This window comes from Pygocentrus nattereri, chromosome 20 (assembly GCF_015220715.1).
Source record: "Pygocentrus nattereri isolate fPygNat1 chromosome 20, fPygNat1.pri, whole genome shotgun sequence".
NCBI lineage: Eukaryota > Metazoa > Chordata > Actinopteri > Characiformes > Serrasalmidae > Pygocentrus > Pygocentrus nattereri.
The window spans coordinates 34,836,762-34,863,228 of NC_051230.1; the positions used below are offsets into that span (position 1 = coordinate 34,836,762).

The 26,467-nt window shown below is 41.8% G+C and overlaps 1 protein-coding gene and 1 long non-coding RNA gene across 4 annotated transcripts in view; one reads left to right on the forward strand and one right to left on the reverse strand.

The window, feature by feature from the left end:
- Positions 1-818: 818 nt before the first annotated feature.
- Positions 819-26,467, forward strand: part of LOC108415185 — a 26,348-nt gene continuing 699 nt past the window's right edge. Inside the window, exons 1-6 of one of the 3 annotated variants that reach the window (XM_037531942.1) lie at positions 819-894; positions 19,425-19,485; positions 19,566-19,856; positions 22,967-23,251; positions 24,682-24,765; positions 24,926-26,467. The exon at positions 24,926-26,467 is cut by the window's right edge and continues 699 nt beyond it. In XM_037531942.1, coding sequence (XP_037387839.1) covers positions 853-894; positions 19,425-19,485; positions 19,566-19,856; positions 22,967-23,251; positions 24,682-24,765; positions 24,926-25,197 — 1,035 coding nt within the window. In that variant the 5' untranslated portion in view covers positions 819-852 and the 3' untranslated portion in view covers positions 25,198-26,467. Of the gene's footprint in view, positions 895-18,993; positions 19,077-19,424; positions 19,486-19,565; positions 19,857-22,966; positions 23,252-24,681; positions 24,766-24,925 lie in introns of those variants that run through there. The other 2 variants (XM_037531943.1, XM_037531944.1) reach the window with 2 other exon arrangements.
- On the reverse strand, positions 13,070-18,951 carry LOC119261894. The gene is made up of 4 exons (XR_005129254.1): positions 18,567-18,951; positions 17,455-17,781; positions 17,179-17,264; positions 13,070-14,463 (listed from the first exon to the last, which is right to left on the reverse strand). It is a non-coding gene; the product is annotated as an uncharacterized LOC119261894 (long non-coding RNA).

Consider the following 26,467-nt stretch of genomic DNA (forward strand, 5'->3'; position numbering starts at 1 on the left):
CCTCCCAGTCCTGTCCATGTGCTCATGTTTTGGTCTTGTAACTCCGCCCCTGATTGTATTCACCTGTCCCTCGTTACGTGTATTTAAGCCCTGTGTTTGCCCTTTCCGTTTGCCAGTCTTTGTACCTTTGTATCGTGTCTTTGTACCTGGTCTTCGTTTGTGCTGATTCTTGTGATGTCTTACCCTAAGTCTGTACGTGTCGGCTCTCTGACCCTGGAATGTTCTGACTACGACCCTGGATTTGCCCCTAATAAACCTCGCTTATCTCAGCGTGTGCGTCCGCCTCCTCGCTCCTCGTTACACCGGGTTTAAGAAATGGTCAGAATTTGGTTTAACCAAACTGCATCAGATACTGGACGTGGGTAACCTTAAGACCTTTGAACAGCTGGAAAACCAATTTGCTCCCCAGAAGAGACTTTTTTTATGTATTTGCAATTGAGACATTTAAGGTCACACAGAGAACAGGAAGAACTTCATGTTGGAGAAACTGGAGTACAAATTGATTAAGAAACTGCTGTGAAGTTTAGTGTTCTTTACATGCGATAACGATAACGTATGATATTGCCCACCTCTGATCTCCTTTTGTCTCTCCTGCAGCTCACAGCTCTTCTGTTGAAGTTCCAGCTGGAGATCTCCTCATCTTGGACCTGCTCACGTTCCATCCAGTGACTCTAACGTTCTCCCAGACTGATGAAGGATCTGCAACCCCTGTCGAGATGTGCACTGTGGATGGACGCTCCGTGCGCTGTAAGGCGGGCTATGAAGACAGAGTGTCAGTGTTTGGAAACTCCATGGTGCTGAGAGATGTGGTGCCTGCTGACTCTGGAGTCTACACGGTCAGAGAGATCAACGATGGAGCTGCTCTCGTACGGAAAGTGTCGGTCACTGTTAAAGGTACGTGCTGTTTTACAGATATTCCAGGGCTGCAACTACAGACTATGTTCTATGTTCTCAAAGTGCTGTGCTCCACAAGCTGCTCTGGTCACTGTAGCACTAGTTCCGCTGTGTTCAGGCTGCATCCGAACAAAATTCAGGTTCACTTCTTGTTGTCTTTCCCTGATTTTGCTCTACTGATACATTTTGTGAGAGCCTGAACTGTAAATCACCCAAGATAAACAAAGCAGGTAGAAATTCAGCTGGTCAGACACAGCCTTGCTGTGATGAGTTGACTAATATGAGTTGGCTACACCAGCGGTTCTCTAAGTGGTCCTCACAGACCCCCATGGTCCATGATTTTGCTCCGGCCCAAGTCTCAACACACAGGGGTAGTTCAGGGCTAAGCTAATGCTAACCCCAAAAGACCAGCTGTCCCTTTATATGTGCTGCCTCAAAAAACAAAGTGGACTCCTTCAGATGAGGCAGGCTAGACAGCAGAAGGTGATGGAAGGTCTGCTGCACTTTCATACTTTCATGTCCATTTGAAACATCTCTGACGCAGACATCGTGTTATCTCTGCACTTACGTGTTGGGTAGCGATGGGGGGGGTTGATATGAAAAAAACCTCTCACAATACATGGTGCTTATAATCCTGGGGTATTACTGGGGCATAACTGTTTTGGTATTTTGGTCAATAACAAAGTGTTTACTTGAGACAGTCACACGTGCCATGTGAGCCCTGGGCTGCTCAGGTGTGACGTTGCTGAACATGTCAATGCTAACAGTATTTTGATATCATTATGAATTTGGTTATATTTTGATCAGATCAGGTACCTATTTGGAAATTGTTAGTGTCTGAAGTAAACGTGCAGTCATTTTGATTGTGGTTTATATATTTATGATTGATTTACAAGTGATTAGCATCAGGCAGCTATGGTTTTTATCGATCTTCTCTCCTCTTGCAGTCCTAAAACTTTGATATCCAACAAGGCAGACCCTGGAATACCTTGTCCATGCGAAAATAAGTGCTTTTTTATTACATAAGTTCTTTTTATTATTCAGATTGACAGACATTTATAAGCAGTTGTAATAATTACCATCAACCGCTTTTGATATTTGAAATCAATTGATCTTGGAAGATAAAACTGAATATGATTTATTAATTTCTTAAGTACGTGTGTTATTCCTAGAATGAGTGACTAACGCACTTATTCGCCTGAGTAGAAGATCAGTGTTTATAGGTGAGGATATCGTGTATCAGGATAACAAAAAATTGTCACAGTATTGATAAACACGGCCGTGTTGTCCACCCCACATACTGGTGTACTGGGTATGTGTTGTGGCCTGTTTAAGTGGCAACGCTCAAAAACACCCCCATTTAATTTGCAGGGGTCATATTAGCTAATAAGCTAATGATCTATAAATCACCTTTAAATGTTTAAAGCTGCTAGTACAGAAGGAACGCTGTGGTTCTGAACTGTCGGCTGTGCAGCTCTGTGATCCTGTATGTTACAGATTGTCTAGAATGATGTTTTTCTGATATTGTTCAGGAGAAACGGAGGTGAGAGCTGATAGAGAGGCTTCCCGAGAGGAAATACAGCTCATCACTCTGATCCTCACTGGTTCTAAAAACGGTACGACTGTTAGAACCGGACACGACACAACACTCCTGCATACTGAGTATTAGTACATCTTTATCTTAACATAAATCAAAGGCTGCAGCTAGAGCTGGGCGATGTTATCATGAAAAATCCTTTCGTTTGATATTGATGCACATGCACTGCCATCAGTCCTACCACAGGCACGTCCGAGCTCACCACAGTATTCAGACACCAGCTAGCAGACGGCTGGATTTCTCTGTGGTAGATTAAGGGGTGAATAGCAGTACATCAACACCAGACAAACAGAGTCCGACTTTTAGACACGTGTGAACGGAAAGCGGTGCTTTTGTGTCGTGTTTGATCGACAGTATAATCAGTTCTCCGTGTTTTGTGAGTGACGGAGAGCTGCTTCAAGTTAGCCAGCTGCTAAAAACAGCTAGCCTGGAAAGATGGCGCTCCCGCTTTCCAATGCCTCACGGCTTCCTCAGTTTACTGTCATGTAAATCAGGACTGTAACGAACACGAGACACTTCTTTCTTTCTCTTTTTTTGCTTGTGAATCAGTAACACTGAGATATGACGGAGCGCTGTAACAGGGCTGTAGCTGAGAGGAGCAGACGTGATTTAACGCTGCTAAAGCCTGTTAGGATGTGTGGGGTCAGCACAGCTACGCCACTGATAGTAGCATACTTGGTGACTCAGTTTCACTCGTGCCCCCCTCCCTCTCTACTCACGTTGAAAACCTCAGAAGTACTCGGAGAGTAGCGTCGCTTTCCTTGCCGTAGAAAACTCCATCAGGGCTATCGCTACATTTATCAGACCTTTTTATTCATCTAATTTATCAAACCTCTTTCATCGCTCTGTCGAGGTTATATCGTGATAATTAGCGTTATCGTTTTATCGCCCTGCCCTGTTTTCTTTTAAAATAATATTAATACTAACGTTTTATACTCTTGAATGAAGCCTGTTAGAAGAGCTTTAAAGTATTAAATATTTAAAAATACCCAGGTCTGTACGTGCTGACCAGGTTGACCAGCCGATTAAAAGGTGTCATGTTTAAACCTCAGCTTCCTGTTCATTGAATAGCATCTTTCTACCAGAGCGAGCACTGAGCTTCATCTCAGAAACAAAGACCAATCAATAATAAAGACTCGCCAACTGAAGCTGGGAAGCAGTTTTTACACATACTGTATTGATTTCTCATGAAAGTCTTATTTATTACAATGATTTCTAGCATTTTCTAGCATAATTTTACAGAATTTTATTACATTTTTTTGGTTGCAGCCCTACATTTATCCAGTTAGATTACTTGAATTAACCTGTATAACACGGATGAATGAATTCTGTTGTTGGTTGTTGGTTGTTGTTGGTTGTTGTTGGTTGTTGTTGTTGTTGTTGTTGTTGTTGTTGTTGTTGTTGTTGTTGTTGTTGTTGTTGTTGTTGTTGTTGTTGTTGTTGTTGTTGTTGTTGTTGTTGTTGTTGTTGTTGTTGTTGTTGTTGTTGTTGTTGTTGTTGTTGTTGTTGTTGTTGTTGTTGTTGTTGTTGTTGTTGTTGTTGTTGTTGTTGTTGTTGTTGTTGTTGTTGTTGTTGTTGTTGTTGTTGTTGTTGTTGTTGTTGTTGTTGTTGTTGTTGTTGTTGTTGTTGTTGTTGTTGTTGTTGTTGTTGTTGTTGTTGTTGTTGTTGTTGTTGTTGTTGTTGTTGTTGTTGTTGTTGTTGTTGTTGTTGTTGTTGTTGTTGTTGTTGTTGTTGTTGTTGTTGTTGTTGTTGTTGTGATGGAGGCCAGACAGGTGTTCATGTTCTGACTGTGTCCACTGTGGTTCTCTCTGTAGTAACAGTAGGTTTGGGAATCGCACTGGCTAGAGCACACAAGAAGACAGAAGGAAGAAGGTATTTGTATACATGTGTACATACACACATACGGTATGTACGCGTGTGTGTGTATATGTGTGTGTGTGTCCCAGTTTAGCCAAGCCTGTGTTGAACTGACACTAAAGTGCTGCTACACTAATGACCAGGCAACCCAGCAGGTCCTCGGCCATAATCCTAATCAGGCCCCAAACGTGTTGTTATTATTTGTGGACATTATATATTAAAAGTTTGGGGACACTGGTAGGTTTCCTTTGCTTTTCTCTGATCGAACCTAACTAGATTTTGACGTTATTACAAAGAAAACATGATCGTCTGTGTCCCCAAACTTTAGATGTGACACTGTGATTGTCAGAGTGCAGTGTTTTTAATGCTGGGACTGATTTTAAAGTTCTGCTACTAGTTAAGGCTCTCGATGACCATAAAGCACCACTTACATCAGAGTGTCTGTCTTTATGTTCCAGCACGAGGTCTTGAGTCTGCAGATACTGACTGATACTCACAGAAAACACGGAGGGGCCCTTTCTGTTAATCCGCCTCTAAACTGTGGAGCTTTTATAACGGTTTTATTAGACATTGGAGCTCAGAGTTTATTTTAATATCTGAAAAGGCAGCTCTTTCACTCAGTGCTTCATTAAACTCTGCTTTTTAATCTGCTCTGTTATGCCTTGTGTGATTCTTATTAAGTTTGTACCATCACTGCTTAGCGTTCTCAGCTTTAAGCTGCCTCTTTTATGAAAAGCACTCCATAAATAAAGGTCTTAATTATTGTATCTGTGTGTCTGTCTCATACTGTTAAAATCAGTGCATGTCCATATTGTTTCTTTCATCCTCTGCTGTCCTGGTCTTGGTGCTTTACTGACTTTTCTTCTTTTTAAATCCCACCACCCACAAAACAGAGGAAAAAGGAAAAGAGAGGGGAATAATATAATTATATTTGTACCGTCAGAGAATGAATTGAGCTTTAGCCATTTGTTATACCTGCCATATAAAGGAACATCGGGGTAGAAGCGCCACCAAGAGACTTCTGTTTCCTTCCTCGTTTAGATGGACTATTGTGTCCCCTAACAGACGGAGTGGTGGGGACGGGGAGACGGGCTGTTTTACCAATGGGGTTAGTTGATTTATAACAAGTGCTGGAAGTTCTTGACTGGTGTCAAACAACACAAGGCATGTATGTAACTGTCAGGAGTGTTTAGTGAACGGTGTGAACAGACAGTCTATTATTCCCATTTTACAGAGCCTCTGCCCAGTGCAGTGAACTCTGTGAATGGCCTTCTACTGTATGAGGTGGAGGTCAGTATTCCCAGTCATGCTAAACGTGTTTTCCAGAATGTTTGTCCAGAGGTCAGTAGATTTTAGCTAATGTTTTTTTTGAGGAGGAGATGTTTATGAATTCTGAAATTAGTGGACTTGGGTCTAGCATACCTTTTTTGCTTTTAATTTCTGAGCTTGATATGGATCTAAACTGATGATATTCCAGAAGCTGGTTACTCTCAGTGCCGTAAACCTGGGTTAGATGTGAAATGGTTAGAGTTTTTATTCTGTAGAATGTGATGGATGTGTGTAATACCTTTTGTTTGTGTAATACCTTGTGTAATACCTCTTTCCATTTGTGTAAAGTCGTGTTCTTGTTGGCAGGAAAGTCGGGTTGAGTCATAAGTGTGAGTGTTTTGGAGGGTGAAATTATAGCGTCAGTGATCTTCTATAGTTTCCACCAAGCTCTCGGTGTAGATGCTACCATTGGGTTTTTGAAACAGGCACTTGAGTGTTGTGCTAATGAACAGAAAGCCTGAGGATCAAATTCCATTACTTGAAGCTTGTTCTACTGCTCCCCATAATTCATCTGTTTGATTAGGCTTTGTCAATTTTATTATGTGTTGTAATAGATTTTGGGGCGGCATGGTGGCGTGGTGGGTAGCGCTGTCGCCTCACAGCGAGGAGGGCCTGGGTTCGATTCCCCGGCCGGGTGCCCGGGGTCCTCTCTGTGTGGAGTTTGTATGTTCTCCCTGTGTCTGCGTGGGTTTCCTCTGGGTTCTCCGGTTTCCTCCCACAGTCCAAAGACATGCAGTCAGGCCAACTGGACATGCTAAATTGCCCCTAGGTGTGAGTGTGTGAGTGACTGTCTGTGTCTGTCTGTCTGCCCTGCGATGGACTGGCGACCTGTCCAGGGTGTATCCTGCCTTCCGCCCGAAGACTGCTGGGATAGGCTCCAGCATCCCCCCGCGACCCTGACGGAGAAGTGGCTTAGAAAATGGATGGATGGGTAATAGATTTGCTAGGAAGTATTGTTGGAAATCGGGGGCTTTGAGGCCTCTCTGAGTTCTGGGCTTCTGTAATGTAACTAATTTGATCCTAGGTGGTTTATTTTTCTAGTAAAATTTGGGGATAATGGAGTCGAAGGTTTTGAACCAGGTAGAGTGAGGATGAATGGGAATCAATGAGAAAAAATAGTTTACTTTTGGTAATACGATCATTTTGATTGTAGACATTCTGCCAATAAGGGACAGTGGAAAGTTCATCCAGCGTTTGAGGTCATTGTTTATAGTTGAGAGTTAAGTTTGGGCAACTCTGACAGCTGGGAGGAAATTTTGATGCCCAGATATGTGACGTAGTGGGTGCTCGAGGGGATATGAAGAGACTGTGCTGCTATATTTGATAAGTTCATGTTGATTGATAGTAGATTTAGTCCAGTTAATAGAGTAATTGGATATTTTGGAGTATTTTTCAGTCATTTGAATTTACAACCATTTGTCACTGTGTTTTACACGCTGTGAAATTAGACCTCTGCATTTAACCCGTCCGTGCAGTGAAACACCCACATACATGCACACTAGTGAACACACACACACTAGGGGGCAGTGAGCACACTTGCCCAGAGCGGTGGGCAGCCCTATCCACGGCGCCCGTTGAGCAATTGGGGGTTAGGTGTCTTGCTCAAGGGCACTTCAATCATGGACTGTCAGACCAAGGGGATCAAACCGGCGTTCTTCCGGTCACTGGTTACCTCCAGCCCACGACTGCCCCATTTGCATTTGTAACCATACAATAATTTGTATGGTTTGAGGAATTGGTTGGGGGGATTCTGTAAAAACAGAATGTCATCTGCGTATAAACTGATTTTGTGAAATACAGTTTGGGTTTGTATACCTTTTATGTTTGTGTTTTGTCGTATAGCTGCTGCCAATGGTTCTATAAAAATCGAGAATAGGAGGGGTGAGAGGGGGCATCCTTGCCTAGTACCTCTGTGCAGTGTGAAATTTGGTGATATTAGTCCATCAGTATTAACTGTGGCTTTGGGTGCAGTTATCCAGTTAATGAATGATTCTCCGAACCCTAATTTGTGCAGTGTGGTGAACAAGAATTTCCAATTGATTTCATCAAAAGCTTTCTCTGCATCTGATGTGACTACTGCGGTGTCTGATTTGTGGTTAAGGTTAAGTAGTCTGCACCTGTTAGTGGTTGAATGTCTTCCTTTGATGAAGCCGGTCTGATCGGGATGTATAAGTGATGGGACAACTGTTTCTAATCTAGTCATCAAGGTCTTGCTTATCATTTTTATGTCTGTGTTAATGAGTGATAGTGGACGGTAGCTGGAGGGAAGGGTGGGGTCTTTGTTAGGTTTGAGATGAAGTGAAATTATAGCGGTGTTCATTTCAGATGGTAAAGTCTTGTTATGCTCTATTTTAGCAGTCGTTCTATTGAATAGTGGGGCGATTGTGGGTGACATTGTCCAGAAGTGTTTATAAAATTTAGCAGGACAGCCGTCAGTACCAGGTGCTTTATTATTAGACGTGGTGAAGGGCATTATAAAGTTCTTCTGACGTTACTGGATTTCCCAGCATTTGTGTTTGTTTTTCGGTCAGTCTCGGGAGGTTTATGCTATTAAGAAAAGTGCCAGTGTCTTCTGTTTCTGGATCGTGTTCTAGTGAGTAGAGATTTTCATAAAATTTTCTGAATACTTGATTGATCTCTTCTGGTGTTTGGATAGTATTTCCTGGCTCATCTGTAATTCCTGGTATTGCTGTTTTTTCTTTGGTATGTTTTACTAGATTGGCCAGGAGTTTTCCAGATTTGTTGCTGTGTTCAAACTTTTTGTGTCCTAATTGTTGTATTAAGAATCGAGTCTTCTTATTTATGTTTGTTGTATTGTATATTAGATTTTCTTAGCTCACTCAGTTTTATCTGTGGGGTTGTTCAACACTGATAATTCCTAAATGTTTTGTTGCAGATTAGATTTTTTTTCTTATAGGGGGAGTAGGATATTATTTTACCTCTTAGTTCGGCTTTCCCAGTTTCCCAAAGTAGTGTTGGTGAAGTTTCTGGAGAATCATTTGTTTCTAGGAAGGATGCCCACTCTTTTCGGATAAAACTATCAAATTCTAAATCTTTTAGGAGAGAAGTATTAAGGCGTCATCTGAAAGATTTATGTACGTGATTTATATTCCACTTGAGTGAAACAGGGGGGTGGTCACTAATTATTATAGGGTGGTATATTATGTCTGAGATGATAGATGATAGATGTGATAGAGTTACTGCTTAGAAAGAGGTCAATGTGAGAATGTGAGCCGTGACCTGCTGAACAGAAAGAGAATTCGTTGGTCATTGGATGTCTGAGGTGTCAACCATCGCTGAGCCCCAGATCAGTCATAAAGTATTTAATGGTATCTGTTGACTGCCCGTTATGGGTGGAGTGTGCACTGCTTTTTCTGTCTAGATATGGATCCATGATGGTATTGAAGTCACCTCCAATTATAATTGCGGAATCTGAGATGGTGTAAAGATGAGTGGAAAAGTCCTGGAAAAAGGGTGGGTCATCTGCTAATGCTAATGTTGATTATGATATACCTTCCTTCTGGGTCAGATATCGTGGTGTTATGTTGGAAAGCGGCTTTTTGATTTATTAGGATAGTTTCTGATAGATGGGTTTTTTGTAATAAACATATATCTGCCTTTCAAGAAGAGAGGAGGTGTAGTACCTTGGTCTGTTTAGCCTGTGTGCCAATACCATGAATGGAGGGAGGAGAGAAAGAAGAGAGACAGAGATAGACAGAGAGACAGAGATAGACAGAGAGAGAGAGATAACGTGAGAGAGAGAGATAACGTGAGAGAGAGAGATAACGTGAGAGAGAGAGAGAGAGAGAGAGAGAGAGAGAGAGAGAGAGAGAGAGAGAGAGAGAGAGAGAGAGAGAGAGAGAGAGAGAGAGAGAGAGAGAGAGAGAGAGAGAGAGAGAGAGAGAGAGAGAGAGAGAGAGAGAGAGAGAGAGAGAGAGAGAGAGAGAGAGAGAGAGAGAGAGAGAGAGAGAGAGAGAGAGAGAGAGAGAGAGAGAGAGAGAGAGAGAGAGAGAGAGAGAGAGAGAGAGAGAGAGAGAGAGAGAGAGAGAGAGAGAGAGAGAGAGAGAGAGAGAGAGAGAGAGAGAGAGAGAGAGAGAGAGAGAGAGAGAGAGAGAGAGAGAGAGAGAGAGAGAGAGAGAGAGACAGAGAGAGAGAGAGAGAGAGAGAGAGAGAGAGACAGAGAGAGACAGAGAGAGACAGAGAGAGACAGAGAGAGACAGAGAGAGACAGAGAGAGACAGAGAGAGACAGAGAGAGACAGAGAGAGACAGAGAGAGACAGAGAGAGACAGAGAGAGAGAGAGAGAGAGAGAGCTGTGGGAACTGGTCATTGATCCCGAAGTCAGTGCTTTACTCATGATGAAATGTGATAGCCGAGGCCAATTCCGGTGATGTTTTGAGTTTAGAGACCATGAAATCCTGTTGGAGATCTTCAGGGTTTTCCGCTGTGTGTTCGGGAATGCCAGAGAAGACGATGTTGTCTCTCATACTGTGTGTCTGTAAGTCCAAGACTGCTTCTGTCATTAGTTTGCTGTCTGTGATGACGGCCGGTATTTGGGTGGCGAGTTCACTGATGTTCTGCTGCAGTGCTCTGTTTTCTTTAGTTAGAGTCAGGATTTGTTCCTGGCTGAACTCTAAACTTTCACGGATTGCTTCGAATTCTTTGTGGAGTATTTCGACCAAGGACAGTCTCGCATCTCGTGCTGAGAGTTTACTGTTAATGGAGAGCAGGACCGGACTGACCTCTGTGCAGCAGGCTGGTGAAGATCTAGAGAAGCCAGCTCTCAAAGGAAACTCCTTCAGAGTTAACGTGTTGACCTATAGTTCCACCTACAGGACAAGCCTACTAGAAGACCCAGTCCATGTTTTGTAGTGCTGCCATCTAGTGTGTGTGCAGCACACTGCGAGTAGAGCTGAATGTTTTCACCGTCATGTGCTCCGCCTGTTTAAACTGAGCGTTAAAGTGACATGAAGTTAAGCTGCTGCCTGTATTTCATGTGTAGTCATCTATGAGAGGACTGAGCCTCATGTTGTCTTTCACACGGCCCTGTAAAAAGCCCTCAAGACTTCACCACACCATTTTACTGAATTATTAGTTTATGATTAAAAGTAGTTCTGTGAGATTTTACATAAAGGCGCTGGTTCTCAGTTGTTTATATACACTGTGGTGAAAGTACTGAGACTAGTTCAGGAATGTAATATAGTAAATTATAGAGTATAATATATATAATATGTAGATAATAGTATATTATCCTGTTGTATGTGGTGTTTGCCTGCTTCACTCCAGCAGTGCTTTGTGTGTGAGACTCTTCATGATCTGCAGGAGGAGTTCCACTCTCACAGTCTGCTCGTCTGTACGTTAGGATTCGAGTGCTTACGTATTACAAGTCGTGCTTTTTGCAGTCTGATATTTGATTCTCATAACTTGGTGTGAGTTTAGACTGTAGTCCATCTCTTTCTCTGATACTCTGTTACCCTGTTCTTCAGTGGTCAGGACCCCCATGGACCCTCACAGAGCAGGTACTATTTGGGTGGTGGATCATTCTCAGCACTGCAGTAACACTGACATGGTGGTGGTGTGTTAGTGTGTGTTGTGCTGGTCTGAGTGGATCAGACACAGCAGTGCTGCTTGAGGTTTTAAACACTGTGTCCACTCACTGTCCACTCTATTAGACACTCCTACCATGTCGGTCCACCTTGTAGATGTAAAGTCAGAGATGACAGCTCATCTGCTGCTGCACAGTTTGTGTTGGTCATCCTCTAGTCCTTCATCAGTGGTCACAGGACGCTGCCCACAGGACGCTGCCCACAGGACGCTGCCCACAGGACGCTGCCCACAGGACGCTGTTGGCTGGATATTTTTGGTTGGTGGACTATTCTCAGTCCAGCAGTGACACTGAGGTGTTTAAAAACTCCAGCATCACTGCTGTGTCTGATCCACTCAGACCAGCACAACACACACTAACACACCACCACCACGTCAGTGTTACTGCAGTGCTGAGAATGACCCACCACCCAAATAGTACCTGCTCTGTGAGGGTCCATGAGGTGCCAGAAACGGCAGGCGTGACAGCTAGTGCACATTGTTACGAGGATTTTAGCAAGGTTTTAGCAGAGTGACCAGCTGTGTTTCCTCTCGGGAAGCCTCTCTATCAGCTCTCACCTCCGTTTCTCCTGAACAATATCAGAAAAACATCATTCTAGACGATCTGTAACATACAAGAACACAGAGCTGCACAGCCGCAGCGTTCCTTCTGTACTAGCAGCTTTAAAGTTTTAAAGGTGATTTACAGATCATTAGCTTATTAGCTAATATGACCCCAGCAAATTAAATAGGGGTGTTTTTGAGCGCTGCCACTTAAACAGGCCACAAAACATAACGCTGCTCATTTTTCAGTTTTTGACATCATTTGAAAGAACACGTCGTCCTATATATAAAATTTCATGATGAATGGACCAAAACAAATGACCCAAAATTACTTGGAAAGACGTCTGGTTCCATTGACTTACATTAAAAGTGGAGTGTTTTTTCCTTCTCCTGTAAAGTTCCAATTTTGGAGATATGAGGCTTTGTTCCGACAACAGCGATAAGCAGTACACCAGTATGTAGGGGTGGACAATACAGCCATGTTTTATCGGTACTGTGACAATGTTTTGAATTTCTTTAGTGATAAAATCGAAAAAATTTGACAGAAAATTCAGAAACTCAGTTAAACCCCACAAACCTGCTGTCTTCTAATTCCAGTCTAGACCCTGAGAATATTACAGTCACTGCAGAGGCTGGAATCATTTACCTTAATTCAAGAAAATTAACTAGTTAAAAGTTTCTTCTACCTGTATTGTGGACCCAATTCCTACAGGTCTACTCAAGGAGGTCTTACCAGAAATAACCAAGCCTGTTCTGTCAATAATAAACTCCTCTCTTAGTCTCGGTTACATCCCAAAAACTCTTAAACTTGCAGTAATTAGACCTGTGAACTATCAAACTATAGACCTATCTCGAATCTCCCCTAAGATCTAGTAAAAATGGTAAATGACCTTTTATTTTTCTCTGACCAGAGAAACGTGCCTCTGCTAGAATGCAGGGACAGAATATGTGGCTGAGATCCATCAGTAATGCAACGTTCATTTAGGACCTCAAGCTGTGCAGTGTAGCCATCCTTTGTCAGCCGTCATGTTCCTGTTTTTGAAGTGTCTGTACATTTTGGCTTTCGGGCGCCAGTTTGTCACATCGGAACTAATAAAGACGCCTTTTCTTCCCTTCGAACCGAACCTGCGGCTGAAGTTTGGTTTTTCATCTGACTTCGTTTTTCTTTAACTTTTTCGACTTTTGCAAGAACGCTTTTTCAACTCTCTTACTTTGCCACTCTTTTCAAATTAGAAAACAGATTCAATTAAAAGTAAAACTTTGATGTAACTTTAATTCATTAGTAACGCCTTTTCACATTATTCGGCAACTTCGGTGCGGAGGACGGGGAGCTCTTTGGTCCCGACACAGATTTGGGGCCAAGTGGGCTGAAATGAATCAAAATGTTACTGCACCCCTTTAGTTTTAAATAATGAAGAAAATTCCACAATAAATGCAATACAGCTCAAGATCTGTTAAAACAGTATAGAATCATGCGTTAAGGTCACAGCATGGTTCATTCTAGCATTGAATACATTACAGCTGGTGCATGCAGGTGTTCCACAATCCCAGATCCAACACATTCAACCATCCAAAACACCCTCATCAGCAGCATGTGTTGGTGCAGTCCATCTCCACTCCAAAGTTCTTCTCTTACTCAGTGCTATTATTCATCCACTTCACTGTCAGCAGAGTCGGCATCCCATGTAGCATTTTGCATTTCTTCTGAAACTAATTTTCTCAATTTTGGCATCTACATAACTCAGAAATGGAATAATTTGTAATGGAATAATTTCATGATGAAACAAGTTCTGTGGCCCTTGTCTTTTGAACTGGTGGTACTGGTTTCAATGAAGAAACCTCCTTTCCTTCTGTAGTGGCCGTCTGTTTGTTGTTGACACAGCTTCAATTACAGAACCTTGCAGCACAAACACAATGAGTAGTTCCACGACCTGACAGTGTCTCTTCCCCAAAGTCAATGCTGTCCCACATAAGTAATGTAGGAGCTTTCTTTGAGAATCCTTTTGGTATTTTGTCTCTGCCTTCTACTAGCTGAAGTCGGGCAAGGCTAGTGTCTAGACTGACAACTGTGTCCCACGATGCACAATGTCCTAGTCTATTAAGAAGGGACACGATGTGTGATGAACCTGTTAAATGGTGAACAGATGCAAGGTACTCAAGGTCTTGCCAAATGGACATCACTTTTAGGTTCAAATCATCTGGAACATCAACAGAGCCGGCCAGCACTGGTTCCTCAGTTGCACCCACAATCCAGGAAATCAGACTGTATAATTCGAGTAAGGACAGATTCTGCTTCAGTTACATTAAAGTCATCTGACGTGGGTGGCTGTGGGCATGTCGTCCCAGAAGCGTCACGCAAAAGCTTCTTTAAAACCAGTGCTGCACTATAAAGTGTCCTTGTGTCCTCTGTAGTATAGAATGAGGTCTCTGAACTTGACCTTGGGGTTTTTTTCACAGTCACTTTCAGTTTGGCTTACCTCAGTTGGCATTCCTGAGCCTAACAGGTGAGGTAGCCTGTCTATCAACGTATGTGCAGATGATGTCTCAACAAAAACCATCGGACACATGTTGCGCTTGCCGGGATAGTAAAACGCCAGCTGGGGGAAGTCGCGGGCAAAGCTCCTGTTCAATTTATCCTGCCTGCAACATAAAAACAATAAAAGAGGACAACTATATATATATATACACACTATACACTATATATATATATATATATATATATATATATATATATATATATATACACACTATACACTATATATATATACACTATACACTATATATACACTATATATATATATACACACTATATATATACACTATATATATATATATACACACACTATATATATATACACTATATATATATACACTATACACTATATATATATATATATACACACACTATATATATACACTATATATATATACACACTATACACTGTATATATATATATATACACACTATACACTATATATATACATTATATATATATATATATATACACACTATACACTATATATATATATATATATACACTATACACTATATATATATATACACACTATATATATATACACTATATATATACACACTATACACTGTATATATATACACACTATACACTATATATATATATACACACTATATATATACACTATATATATATACACACACTATACACTATATTTATATATACACACTATACACTATATATATATATACACACTATATATATACACTATATATATATACACACACTATACACTGTGTATATATATATATATACACACTATACACTATATATATATACACACTATATATATATACACTATATATATACACTATACACTATATATATACACTATATATATACACACTATACACTGTATATATATATATATACACACTATATATATACACATACACTATATATATACACTATACACTATATATATATATATATATATATATATATATATATATATACACTATATATATACAGTGGGTTGCAAAAGTATTCAGCCCCCTTGAACTTTTCAACCTTTTGCCACATTTCAGGCTTCAAACATAAAGATATGAAATTGACATTTTTTGTGAAGAGTCAACAACAAGTGGGACACAATTGTGAAGTCGAACGAAATTTGTTGGATATTTTAAACTTTTTTTAGAAATAAAAAACTGAAAAGTGGGGCGTGCAATATTATTCAGCCCCCTTGCTTTAATACTTTGTAGCGCCACCTTTTGCTGTGATTACAGCTGCAAGTGGCTTGGGGTACGTCTCTGTCAGTCTTGCACATCGAGAGACTGAAATTTTTGCCCATTCTTCCTTGCAAAACAGCTCGAGCTCAGTGAAGTTGGATGGAGAGCGTTTGTGAACAGCAGTTTTCAGCTCTTTCCACAGATTCTCGATTGGATTCAGGTCTAGACTTTGACTTGGCCGTTCTAACACCTGGATACGTTTATTTGTGAACCATTCCATTGTAGATGTTGCTTTATGTTTTGGATCATTGTCTTGTTGGAAGATAAATCTCCGTCCCAGTCTCAGGTCTTTTGCAGACTCCAACAGGTTTTCTTCCAGAATGGTCCTGTATTTGGCTCCATCCATCTTCCCATCAATATTAACCATCTTCCCTGTCCCTGCTGAAGAAAAGCAGGCCCAAACCATGATGCTGCCACCACCATGTTTGACAGTGGGGATGGTGTGTTCAGGGTGATGAGCTGTATTGCTTTTACGCCAAACATAAGTTCGATTTTGGTTTCATCTGACCAGAGCACCTTCTTCCACATGTTTGGTGTGTCTCCCAGGTGGCTTGTGGCAAACATTAAATGAGACTTTTTATGGATATCTTTGAGAAATGGCTTTTTCTTGCCACTCTTCCATAAAGCCCAGATTTGTGCAGTGTACCACTGATCGTTGTCCTATGGACAAAGTCTCCCACCTCAGCTGTAGATCTCTGCAGTTCATCCAGAGTGATCATGGGCCTCTTGGCTGCATCTATGATCAGTCTTCTCCTTGTTTGAGCTGAAAGTTTAGAGGGACGGCCGGGTCTCGGTAGATTTGCAGTGGTCTGATGCTCCTTCCATTTCAATATGATCGCTTGCACAGTGCTCCTTGAGATGTTTAAAGCTTGGGAAATCTTTTTCTTTCCAAATCTGGCTTTAAACTTCTCCACAACGGTATCTCGGACCTGCCTGGTGTGTTCCTTGGTCTTCATGATGCTCTCTGCGCTTTAAACAGAACTCTGAGACTATCACAGAGCAGGTGCATTTATACGGAGACTTGATTACACACAGGTGGATTCTATTTATCATCATCAGTCATTTAGGTCAACATTGGATCATTCAGAGATCCTCACTGAACTTCTGGAGTGAGTTGCTGCACTGAAAGTAAAGGGGCCGAATAATATTGCACGCCCCACTTTTCAGTTTTTTATTTCTAAAAAAAGTTTACAATATCCAATAAATTTCGTTCCACTTCACAATTTTGTCCCACTTGTTGTTGATTCTTCACAAAAAATTACAATTTCATATCTTTATGTTTGAAGCCTGAAATGTGGCAAAAGGTTGAAAAGTTCAAGGGGGCTGAATACTTTTGCAACCCACTGTAAATACACATACATACTATATATACACTATATATATACACACTCTATATATATATAAAAACACACAAACAATTTAGAGTAAACACACTGTATCAGCTGCTGTATCTATAAAATGATTGCTTAAAAGTCTATGCTCAGCTGACCTGATACAGGCCCACTATAAGGTCAAATTATGACCTAAAAGGTAAAATTATGATATTTAAAATTCCTGTGGTTTGAAGCATCTAGCTTTTCATGCTCCTTCACCAGATTTATGAAGATCCTTCTTTATTCTGCGGCAGATGACTTTTCCTCAGAAAATCTTGTAGCCGGCATCATAGGTTGGCTCATTTCTGCAAAAAAAAAAAAACAACTAAAGAATGCAAAATATCATTTTATGCACCATATTTTTTCAAAGCGAATTCTTTTTTAAGTACAGTATAATCACACCAATTCAAATAAAGAGCAGCTATACATTTTATATATTTATATTTCTTTTCAGAAATATACATCTGATCACAAAACGTTGATGAAATTCTCCACCTTCCCATAAATATTTCCAGCTCTCGCTAAATGGGCAAGTCACGACTGTGTCCACAGGCAATAAACAGACATGCAGAAGGTCAATGCTTCCCTCCTGAAATGCTGCGCACTGGGAGGGAATTATCAGCTGATGTAATATGAAATATAACAACTTGCTGTTCTTCTTCTGGGGTCCCAGTAACTGTTGCAGTGGACTTGGACAAGAACCTGGTGTCCTGTCTGTAACAGGACTTGTGGTATCCCACCTCCAGGGACACACCGTCTTTGTCCTGAACATGTACCAGACCGCTGGGTCTTCCCTCGTCCTGGCGGCTGTCAGCACCTGGCCTTTAAATAATCAAAGGAGGGGGATATTTTATTACCACAACAGGGACAAAGAGTGGCAAATGGTGGTCACGCTTTAATATGCTATCTGTCAGATCTCTCACTCATATATATATATCTTCTTCTTTCGGCTGCTCCCTTTAGGGGTCGCCACAGCGGATCATCTGCCTCCATCTTGCCCTATCCACTGCCTCCTCTACTTTCACACCAACCATCTCCATGTCCACCTTCACTCCATCCATAAACCTTCTCTGAGGTCTACCTCTTCTCCTTCTACCCGGCAGCTCCATCTCCAACATTCTTTGCCCAATATATCCACTATTCCTCCTCAACACATGTCCAAACCATCTCAACCTGGCCTCTCTGTCTTTATCTCCAAACTGCTCCACCTTCACTGTCCCTCTGATCTGCTCATTTCTAATCTTGTCCATCCTGGTCACTCCCAACGAAAATCTCAGCATCTTCATCTCCGCCACCTCCAGCTCAGCCTCCTGTCTTTTAGACAGAGCCAGAGTCTCCAAACCAAACATCATAGCAGGACGCACTGCTGTCTTGTAGACCTTCCCTTTCACTCTTGCTGCTATCCTTCTGTCACATCTCCCTCATATATATATATATATATATATATATATAATCTGAAATGTAAAGCACAACATGTCATCACTTCCATACTGTTTAGCCTAGTCATATCATTTGTAGTTATTTGTATAAGTTATTTCACTTCTTAGCCTTTCACATGTTATTAATGCAATTACTACATTTTTATAACTGTTTTTTTTTTAACTTACCTGCTGAAAACGTTTCTGCCTGTGACCGATGGTCCTTCTGGCGTTAGGTGCTTTTCCTTTGTCCCATTATTATTCAGAAGGCCAGTAAAAGGGACTGGCGAGCCCGTCCTGGACCTGCTGGACCTGGTCTCCTCGCTGGGGAGTGACGTGTAGACGGACTACATTACGCGGCGCAGACTCCTGAGCTTCAGCACAGCGTGAGACTCGCTTCTCGCGCTTTGTGTCTGTGAAGCGCCGCTAGGAGGCGGGGTGAACCGCGGCGCTGTTTCTGAGTGTATCCCTCCGCGGGCGGGGAAGGCCCTTCGCCTCTGCACTACTTCACGTTCACAACATGGTCCAGAACGCAGCCACGTGATTGGTCCTCGAATCCGCATCACTCATGAAGAGACGACTACACGACGAAGGAACTAGAGCCGAATTCAAACACGTAAACAAGTAAAGAACAACTGCTGGATTACACGCGGAGAGCGCTTACTGTCGCGCTCTGAACCAGCAGGTCGTTTTATTGAAGTAAGTTGTCAAGTAATTAAACGACAAGCCTTATGGGCGGTTTAGGGCTTCGGTCCGTATTTACCTACTCTTCCGTGCTGTGCCTGCGACTCTGACGTCTCTTCTACGAGAGCTCTGATTGGACAGGGCGTCTGGGCCCCTCCCATCTGCTCAAACTTAGTAGTGTTTTAAAGGTAATACTGTGGTAATACTGAGTGATACCAAGGAACAGCTGTTTAAAAAGCTCCTCACCAGCCGGAGTGAAGGGAGTCTTACTCCAACCAAACATGTAGAAGTTAACAGAGGGTGTTACACCTGGCTTGTGTGAGTTTCTCCTGATCTGTCCTGTTTCTCCTGTTGTCTTCACAGATGTCTGTCACTAAGTGCCTGTGGACGGCCTCTCTGGGGCTGTTTCTACGACTCCTCTATGGTACGTATGACTGATCTTGATATCCGCAGAGGCTCTCTGAGTGAAAACGGTGATGATGACCATGTTTGTTTCTGCTGCAGGACCCGTGTTCGTCTCAGCCACATTCCCAACCACGCAGGCGAAGCTCAATGACCCCGCTGACCTCAACTGCAGTGTCCCATGCCCAGGTGCGATCCAGTGGTGGAGGAATGGTGAACAAGTGGCTGAGTGTGGACCTGGTGCTAAAACAGGACTGAAGTTCTCCTGTACAGTAAATAAAGGACAAAGTACGCTGACCGTTCCTCAGGTCAGCCACGCTACCAGAGGCTTCAACTCCGCCTACTGCGGTGGGAGAGAGATGTTTGACTGCCGGCAGCTTCTCCATCTTCTTCGTGAGTACAAATAAAGTACAGATGTGTTCTTTCATAGATACTAGTGAGAGTTTATATCACAATACCTACATTTAGAGTCGGTTATTCATTCAGTCTAATGAGAAACTGTAGAACGGACTCGGTTTATATCACAATACCTACATTTAGAGCCGGTTATTCATTCAGTCTAATGAGAAACTGTAGAACGGACTCGGTTTATATCACAATACCTACATTTAGAGCCGGTTATTCATTCAGTCTAATGAGAAACTGTAGAACGGACTCGGTTTATATCACAATACCTACATTTAGAGTCGGTTATTCATTCAGTCTAATGAGAAACTGTAGAACAGACTCGGTTTATATCACAATACCTACATTTAGAGTCGGTTATTCATTCAGCCTAATGAGAAACTGTAGAACAGACTCGGTTTATATCACAATACCTACATTTAGAGTCGGTTATTCATTCAGCCTAATGAGAAACTGTAGAACGGACTCGGTTTATATCACAATACCTACATTTAGAGTCGGTTATTCATTCAGTCTAATGAGAAACTGTAGAACAGACTCGGTTTATATCACAATACCTACATTTAGAGTCGGTTATTCATTCAGTCTAATGAGAAACTGTAGAACGGACTCGGTTTATATCACAATACCTACATTTAGAGTCGGTTATTCATTCAGTCTAATGAGAAACTGTAGAACAGACTCGGTTTATGTCACAATACCTACATTTAGAGTCGGTTATTCATTCAGTCTAATGAGAAACTGTAGAACAGACTCGGTTTATATCACAATACCTACATTTAGAGTCGGTTATTCATTCAGTCTAATGAGAACTGTAGAACAGACCCGGTTTATATCACAATACCTACATTTAGAGCCGGTTATTCATTCAGTCTAACGAGAAACTGTAGAACGGACTCGGTTTATATCACAATACCTACATTTAGAGTCGGTTATTCATTCAGTCTAATGAGAAACTGTAGAACAGACTCGGTTTATGTCACAATACCTACATTTAGAGTCGGTTATTCATTCAGTCTAATGAGAAACTGTAGAACAGACTCGGTTTATATCACAATACCTACATTTAGAGTCGGTTATTCATTCAGTCTAATGAGAAACTGTAGAACGGACTCGGTTTATATCACAATACCTACATTTAGAGCCGGTTATTCATTCAGCCTAATGAGAAACTGTAGAACGGACTCAGTTTATATCACAATACCTACATTTAGAGTCGGTTATTCATTCAGCCTAATGAGAAACTGTAGAACGGACTCGGTTTATATCACAATACCTACATTTAGAGTCAGTTATTCATTCAGTCTAATGAGAAACTGTAGAACGGACTCGGTTTATATCACAATACCTACATTTAGAGTCGGTTATTCATTCAGCCTAATGAGAAACTGTAGAACGGACTCGGTTTATATCACAATACCTACATTTAGAGTCGGTTATTCATTCAGCCTAATGAGAAACTGTAGAACGGACTCGGTTTATATCACAATACCTACATTTAGAGTCGGTTATTCATTCAGTCTAATGAGAAACTGTAGAACAGACTCGGTTTATATCACAATACCTACATTTAGAGTCGGTTATTCATTCAGTCTAATGAGAAACTGTAGAACGGACTCGGTTTATATCACAATACCTACATTTAGAGCCGGTTATTCATTCAGTCTAATGAGAAACTGTAGAACGGACTCGGTTTATATCACAATACCTACATTTAGAGCCGGTTATTCATTCAGTCTAATGAGAAACTGTAGAACAGACTCGGTTTATACCACAATACCTACATTTAGAGCCGGTTATTCATTCAGCCTAATGAGAAACTGTAGAACGGACTCGGTTTATATCACAATACCTACATTTAGAGTCGGTTATTCATTCAGCCTAATGAGAAACTGTAGAACAGACTCGGTTTATATCACAATACCTACATTTAGAGTCGGTTATTCATTCAGTCTAATGAGAAACTGTAGAACGGACTCGGTTTATATCACAATGCCTACATTTAGAGTCGGTTATTCATTCAGTCTAATGAGAAACTGTAGAACGGACTCGGTTTATATCACAATACCTACATTTAGAGTCGGTTATTCATTCAGCCTAATGAGAAACTGTAGAACAGACTCGGTTTATATCACAATACCTACATTTAGAGCCGGTTATTCATTCAGCCTAATGAGAAACTGTAGAACAGACTCGGTTTATATCACAATACCTACATTTAGAGCCGGTTATTCATTCAGCCTAATGAGAAACTGTAGAACAGACTCGGTTTATATCACAATACCTACATTTAGAGTCGGTTATTCATTCAGTCTAATGAGAAACTGTAGAACGGACTCGGTTTATATCACAATACCTACATTCAGAGCCGGTTATTCATTCAGTCTAATGAGAAACTGTAGAACGGACTCGGTTTATATCACAATACCTACATTTAGAGTCGGTTATTCATTCAGCCTAATGAGAAACTGTAGAACAGACTCTGTTTATATCACAATACCTACATTCAGAGCCGGTTATTCATTCAGTCTAATGAGAAACTGTAGAACGGACTCGGTTTATATCACAATACCTACATTTAGAGCCGGTTATTCATTCAGTCTAATGAGAAACTGTAGAACGGACTCGGTTTATATCACAATACCTACATTTAGAGTCGGTTATTCATTCAGTCTAATGAGAAACTGTAGAACAGACTCGGTTTATATCACAATACCTACATTTAGAGTCGGTTATTCATTCAGTCTAATGAGAAACTGTAGAACAGACTCGGTTTATATCACAATACCTACATTTAGAGCCGGTTATTCATTCAGCCTAATGAGAAAGAAAAAGCAGTCTGTCAGAAGGGAAATGCTAATATCTGATGAACTGTGGCCTGACAGGAACCCAGACTAACAGCCCTGCAATATGGTACCTCCAACCATATTACCATTACCATAGTACCAATTGCTCAGTCTAGGTGTGGCTACAGAAGAAAACCTTTGTGGGTGGAGCTTGAACAGAGCAACATCAGCCACCGTTTAAGACTCTAGCACCGTTTAGTGTATTTCAGAGCTTGAATTGACCTCATGGTGTTTGTTTGTTTGTTTTTTAAGCTCTCGAGTCTGATCTTGAGCTGGATGCTGGAGAACATCTTGAACTGGATCTGCAGATTTCCCAGCCAGTGATCATAATGGTCGCAAGGCCTGCTGTCCTCTCCACAGTCCAGCTGTGCAGTGTGAATGGACGTCAGTATCAGTGTCTTCCTGAATATCAGCCCAGAGTCCTCATCGTTAGAAACACCTTCATTTTGATGGACATGATGCCTTCAGACAGCGGGAACTACACTGTACAGGAGAAGGACAACACACCGGTCAGCATTTCACACGTGACCGTCAAAGGTGTGTATAATTTCACTTTGTCCTGTATAATAACAGCCCATACAAAATCACTGTAACCCCTGGATTCTCAGGACTCAGCCAATCAGGTTTTAGAACCAGAAATGTTTGTTTTATAAAGTCCCATCACATCCAGACACCTCAAATCTGGGCTCTGTCGTAAGAATATCACTCTTTAGATCTGTTTCATTTAGAACAGTCTGTTTTTCTTATACACTGATGTGCCAAACGTCATGTGATGGCAGTATGGAAATTGATTATGAAGTGTTGTTACCTCAGGGGACGGCTTGTGAGTGCCCACACCTGTATGTAATCTTGTGAGTGAGGCCGAACACTGGCCAGCGTGGTCATGACAAAGCAACGTGCATTATCTGAGTTTGACCGAGGTAGAATAGTGGGTGTCAGGGGGAGGAACATTCCCTTTCCGAAGTTGTGTGAGTATTTAACATTCCACAGTGTCACATGGGTACTGGGAATACATCATAGAAGGCATAACCACCCACAGTGGACAGCGCCCACGGGTGCTTAATGATCATGACCGGTGGCATCTGGGTAGAATTGTCCAAGTATGCAGACAAGCGACTCTGACAGAAATCATATGCTCACTTAATGCAGGAGGCCCCACATGCATCTCACGTGTCCCACGGGTCAGTGTTGCGTTCATTAGCTTCCATGGGATATGGGAGCGGAAGACCCACCAGAGTGCCTCTGTTAAAACCACGACACTGGACACAGCACCTCACCTGGGCTTGTGAGGTCGCTAAATGGACCCTAGAGTACTGGTGTCATGTAGCGTGGTCCGATGAGTTACGGTACCAGCACTTTCAGGCTGGCAGTAGGGTTTATGTGGTGCAGACCCCATGAAGCAATGATCCCAGTTGTCAGCAAGGCACCACAGGATGGTGGTGGTTCCACACTGGTGTCTGGTGTGTTCCCATGGCATGGGTTGGGTCCACTGGCCCTCTTGAACACTGGCCCTCTAGCGCTGGTTTGAGGAGTGTTCTAGAGAGTTCAGATGAATGATGTGGCCTGGCTGTTCAGCCCAATCCTGCGCTTATGGGATGTAGTGAAGAGGAACTTTTACACCACAGATCCTGCACCTACAAACACCACAGAGCTATGGGTGTCTATCCAGACGGCTCAATATCCCTCCAGACCTCTTCTGTCCACCTGTTGAGTTGCTGCACTTCACTGGGTGAAAGGGGGTCATACATGATATTACTTCCTGTCCCATGACTTTTGGCATGTCAGTGTATGTTACTACAAAATGTGTAAATGTGCTGCTTCAGTTACAGATATACATTCGGCTAATTGAGCGTAAACTAGTGCCTCATTTTCAGTTTTGGCAGCTCTAAGCTAAACTCAGTACTTCTCAGTAACTGAGACGTGAGATCCTGTGAGTGATATTTTTGTGATGTGTCTCTCGTTTTAAGGAGGGAAGAGCTCCAGTATCCAAATATATACCCCAGACACAGAGAACCGTGACTACAAACACATCTTCATCAGCTCAGTGAACGGTACTCGCTAATCCTGACTTTCATACCTGAATCAGCTTTTCAGTTAGAGTACAGTTATAAACGGTCTGAAGGGTCTCTGGTGTTCTGCATTTCTCATCAGTCTGACCTGAAGACTTTCCTAAAGACTCACTCAGACTGCATCTGTTCTGTCTACCTTTAGTTGTGGAGGACAGCTGGATATGGAAGAGCGCCTATGAGAAGGGAAACAGCGATGGATATCAGACGGGAGTGGGGTTTGGAGTACTGGCTGTCGGAGTTGCAGCTCTGGTCATCATGATTGGAGTATTCTTTCTTGGTGTGTTTACTGCACCGCAGATGCGTCCTCAGATGGACAGCTGTGTCCAGATGCCCAGAGGTAGAGATTCCTCATGCAGGAATCTATCTGAGGATGAGGAAAGGGGGCATTCCCTGGCATTAAATGGTGTCAGCTAGAGTTAAGAAGAATAAGCAGCTTCTACTGCCTTGAACAAGTTTTCGTTTTTTTATGGATTCCAAGTATTTGAAGTTCTGAAAAGCAGAAAATCTTGCTTTGACCCTCAGTCACACGGACTGTCTTCATGTAGAAACATCTTGTTTGGTTCCTTCTCCTCACTAAAAGGAGCCAAACTTCAGATGTCTACAGGCAGGGTCATGAAACACAGCAGCAAGATTACAGCTGACCCCTCTCATCCTGGACATCAGCTCCTCCAGCCACTCCTCTCTGGTAGAAGATTCAGGACCATCAAAGCCAACACAGCCAGACATGCTAAGAGCTTTTCCCCCCAAAATTCTCATTAACAGGGGTGGACCAAGTACACAAACGATGTACCTGAGTTAAACCATTTGTTGAGTGGGCTTGTTCACTTACTGCCCGTAGAACATTGGACAATGTTTCACCTCTGCCAGCTATTTACAGGTTTTACATGAAGTCTTTAAAAAATAGAAATAATATAAAGAACAGAAATTCTTACCCAGGAAGTATCAGTAAAGGAAGTTTTATCAAAGTAGGGATAAACAGGGAAACAGAGCTTGGTCTCCTACAGTTTAGCGCATCGCCTCATATGCTGGTGTTTCTGTTGCATTACTATTTGGATTTTTTAGCTGCTGCTTGTTGGTTTCATTGTCAGCAACGGTCAGAGCCGATTAGCTTTTAGGAATCAAAAATGTTCCTGAAAACAGGTCAGAAGCACAGGAACACCATCATAGTCATGTCTCTTTGAATGTTCTGTAAGGAAACCACTTTCAGGAATGTCAGGCAGGTCCAAATCATTTTGGCTGTTACTTGTTTTCAGCTCTTGAAAATCAGTATCAGTGATTTATTATCATATCGGTCAGGTATTGATTCTCACCGAGCTCCAGCTTTGTGCCTTTACCGTCCAGCATTCCAGCTGATTCTCTGTGCCAAAGTCTGTCAATGCTCTGCTGTTGTGCATCACTGTTTCTGAAATTGTTGTTTTTTATTGTTGTTGTTGTTGTTTGTATGTGATTGTATGGAAGATGCTGGCTGTTTATTCAGTGTTTGTCTTGTGAGCCAAAGTACAGAACTGCACTGCTTTAGTATAAGCTGAATTTATGCCAGCTCAGATTGTTACAGTAAGTGATGTGTATATATATATATAAATGGCTTTATTCCACTTTTATATGCCATTTATTACATATTTGTTAAAAATGAGCAGGATGATCAAGTTTTGACTGAGTTGTGCCGGCTCCTGAAGATTGCTCC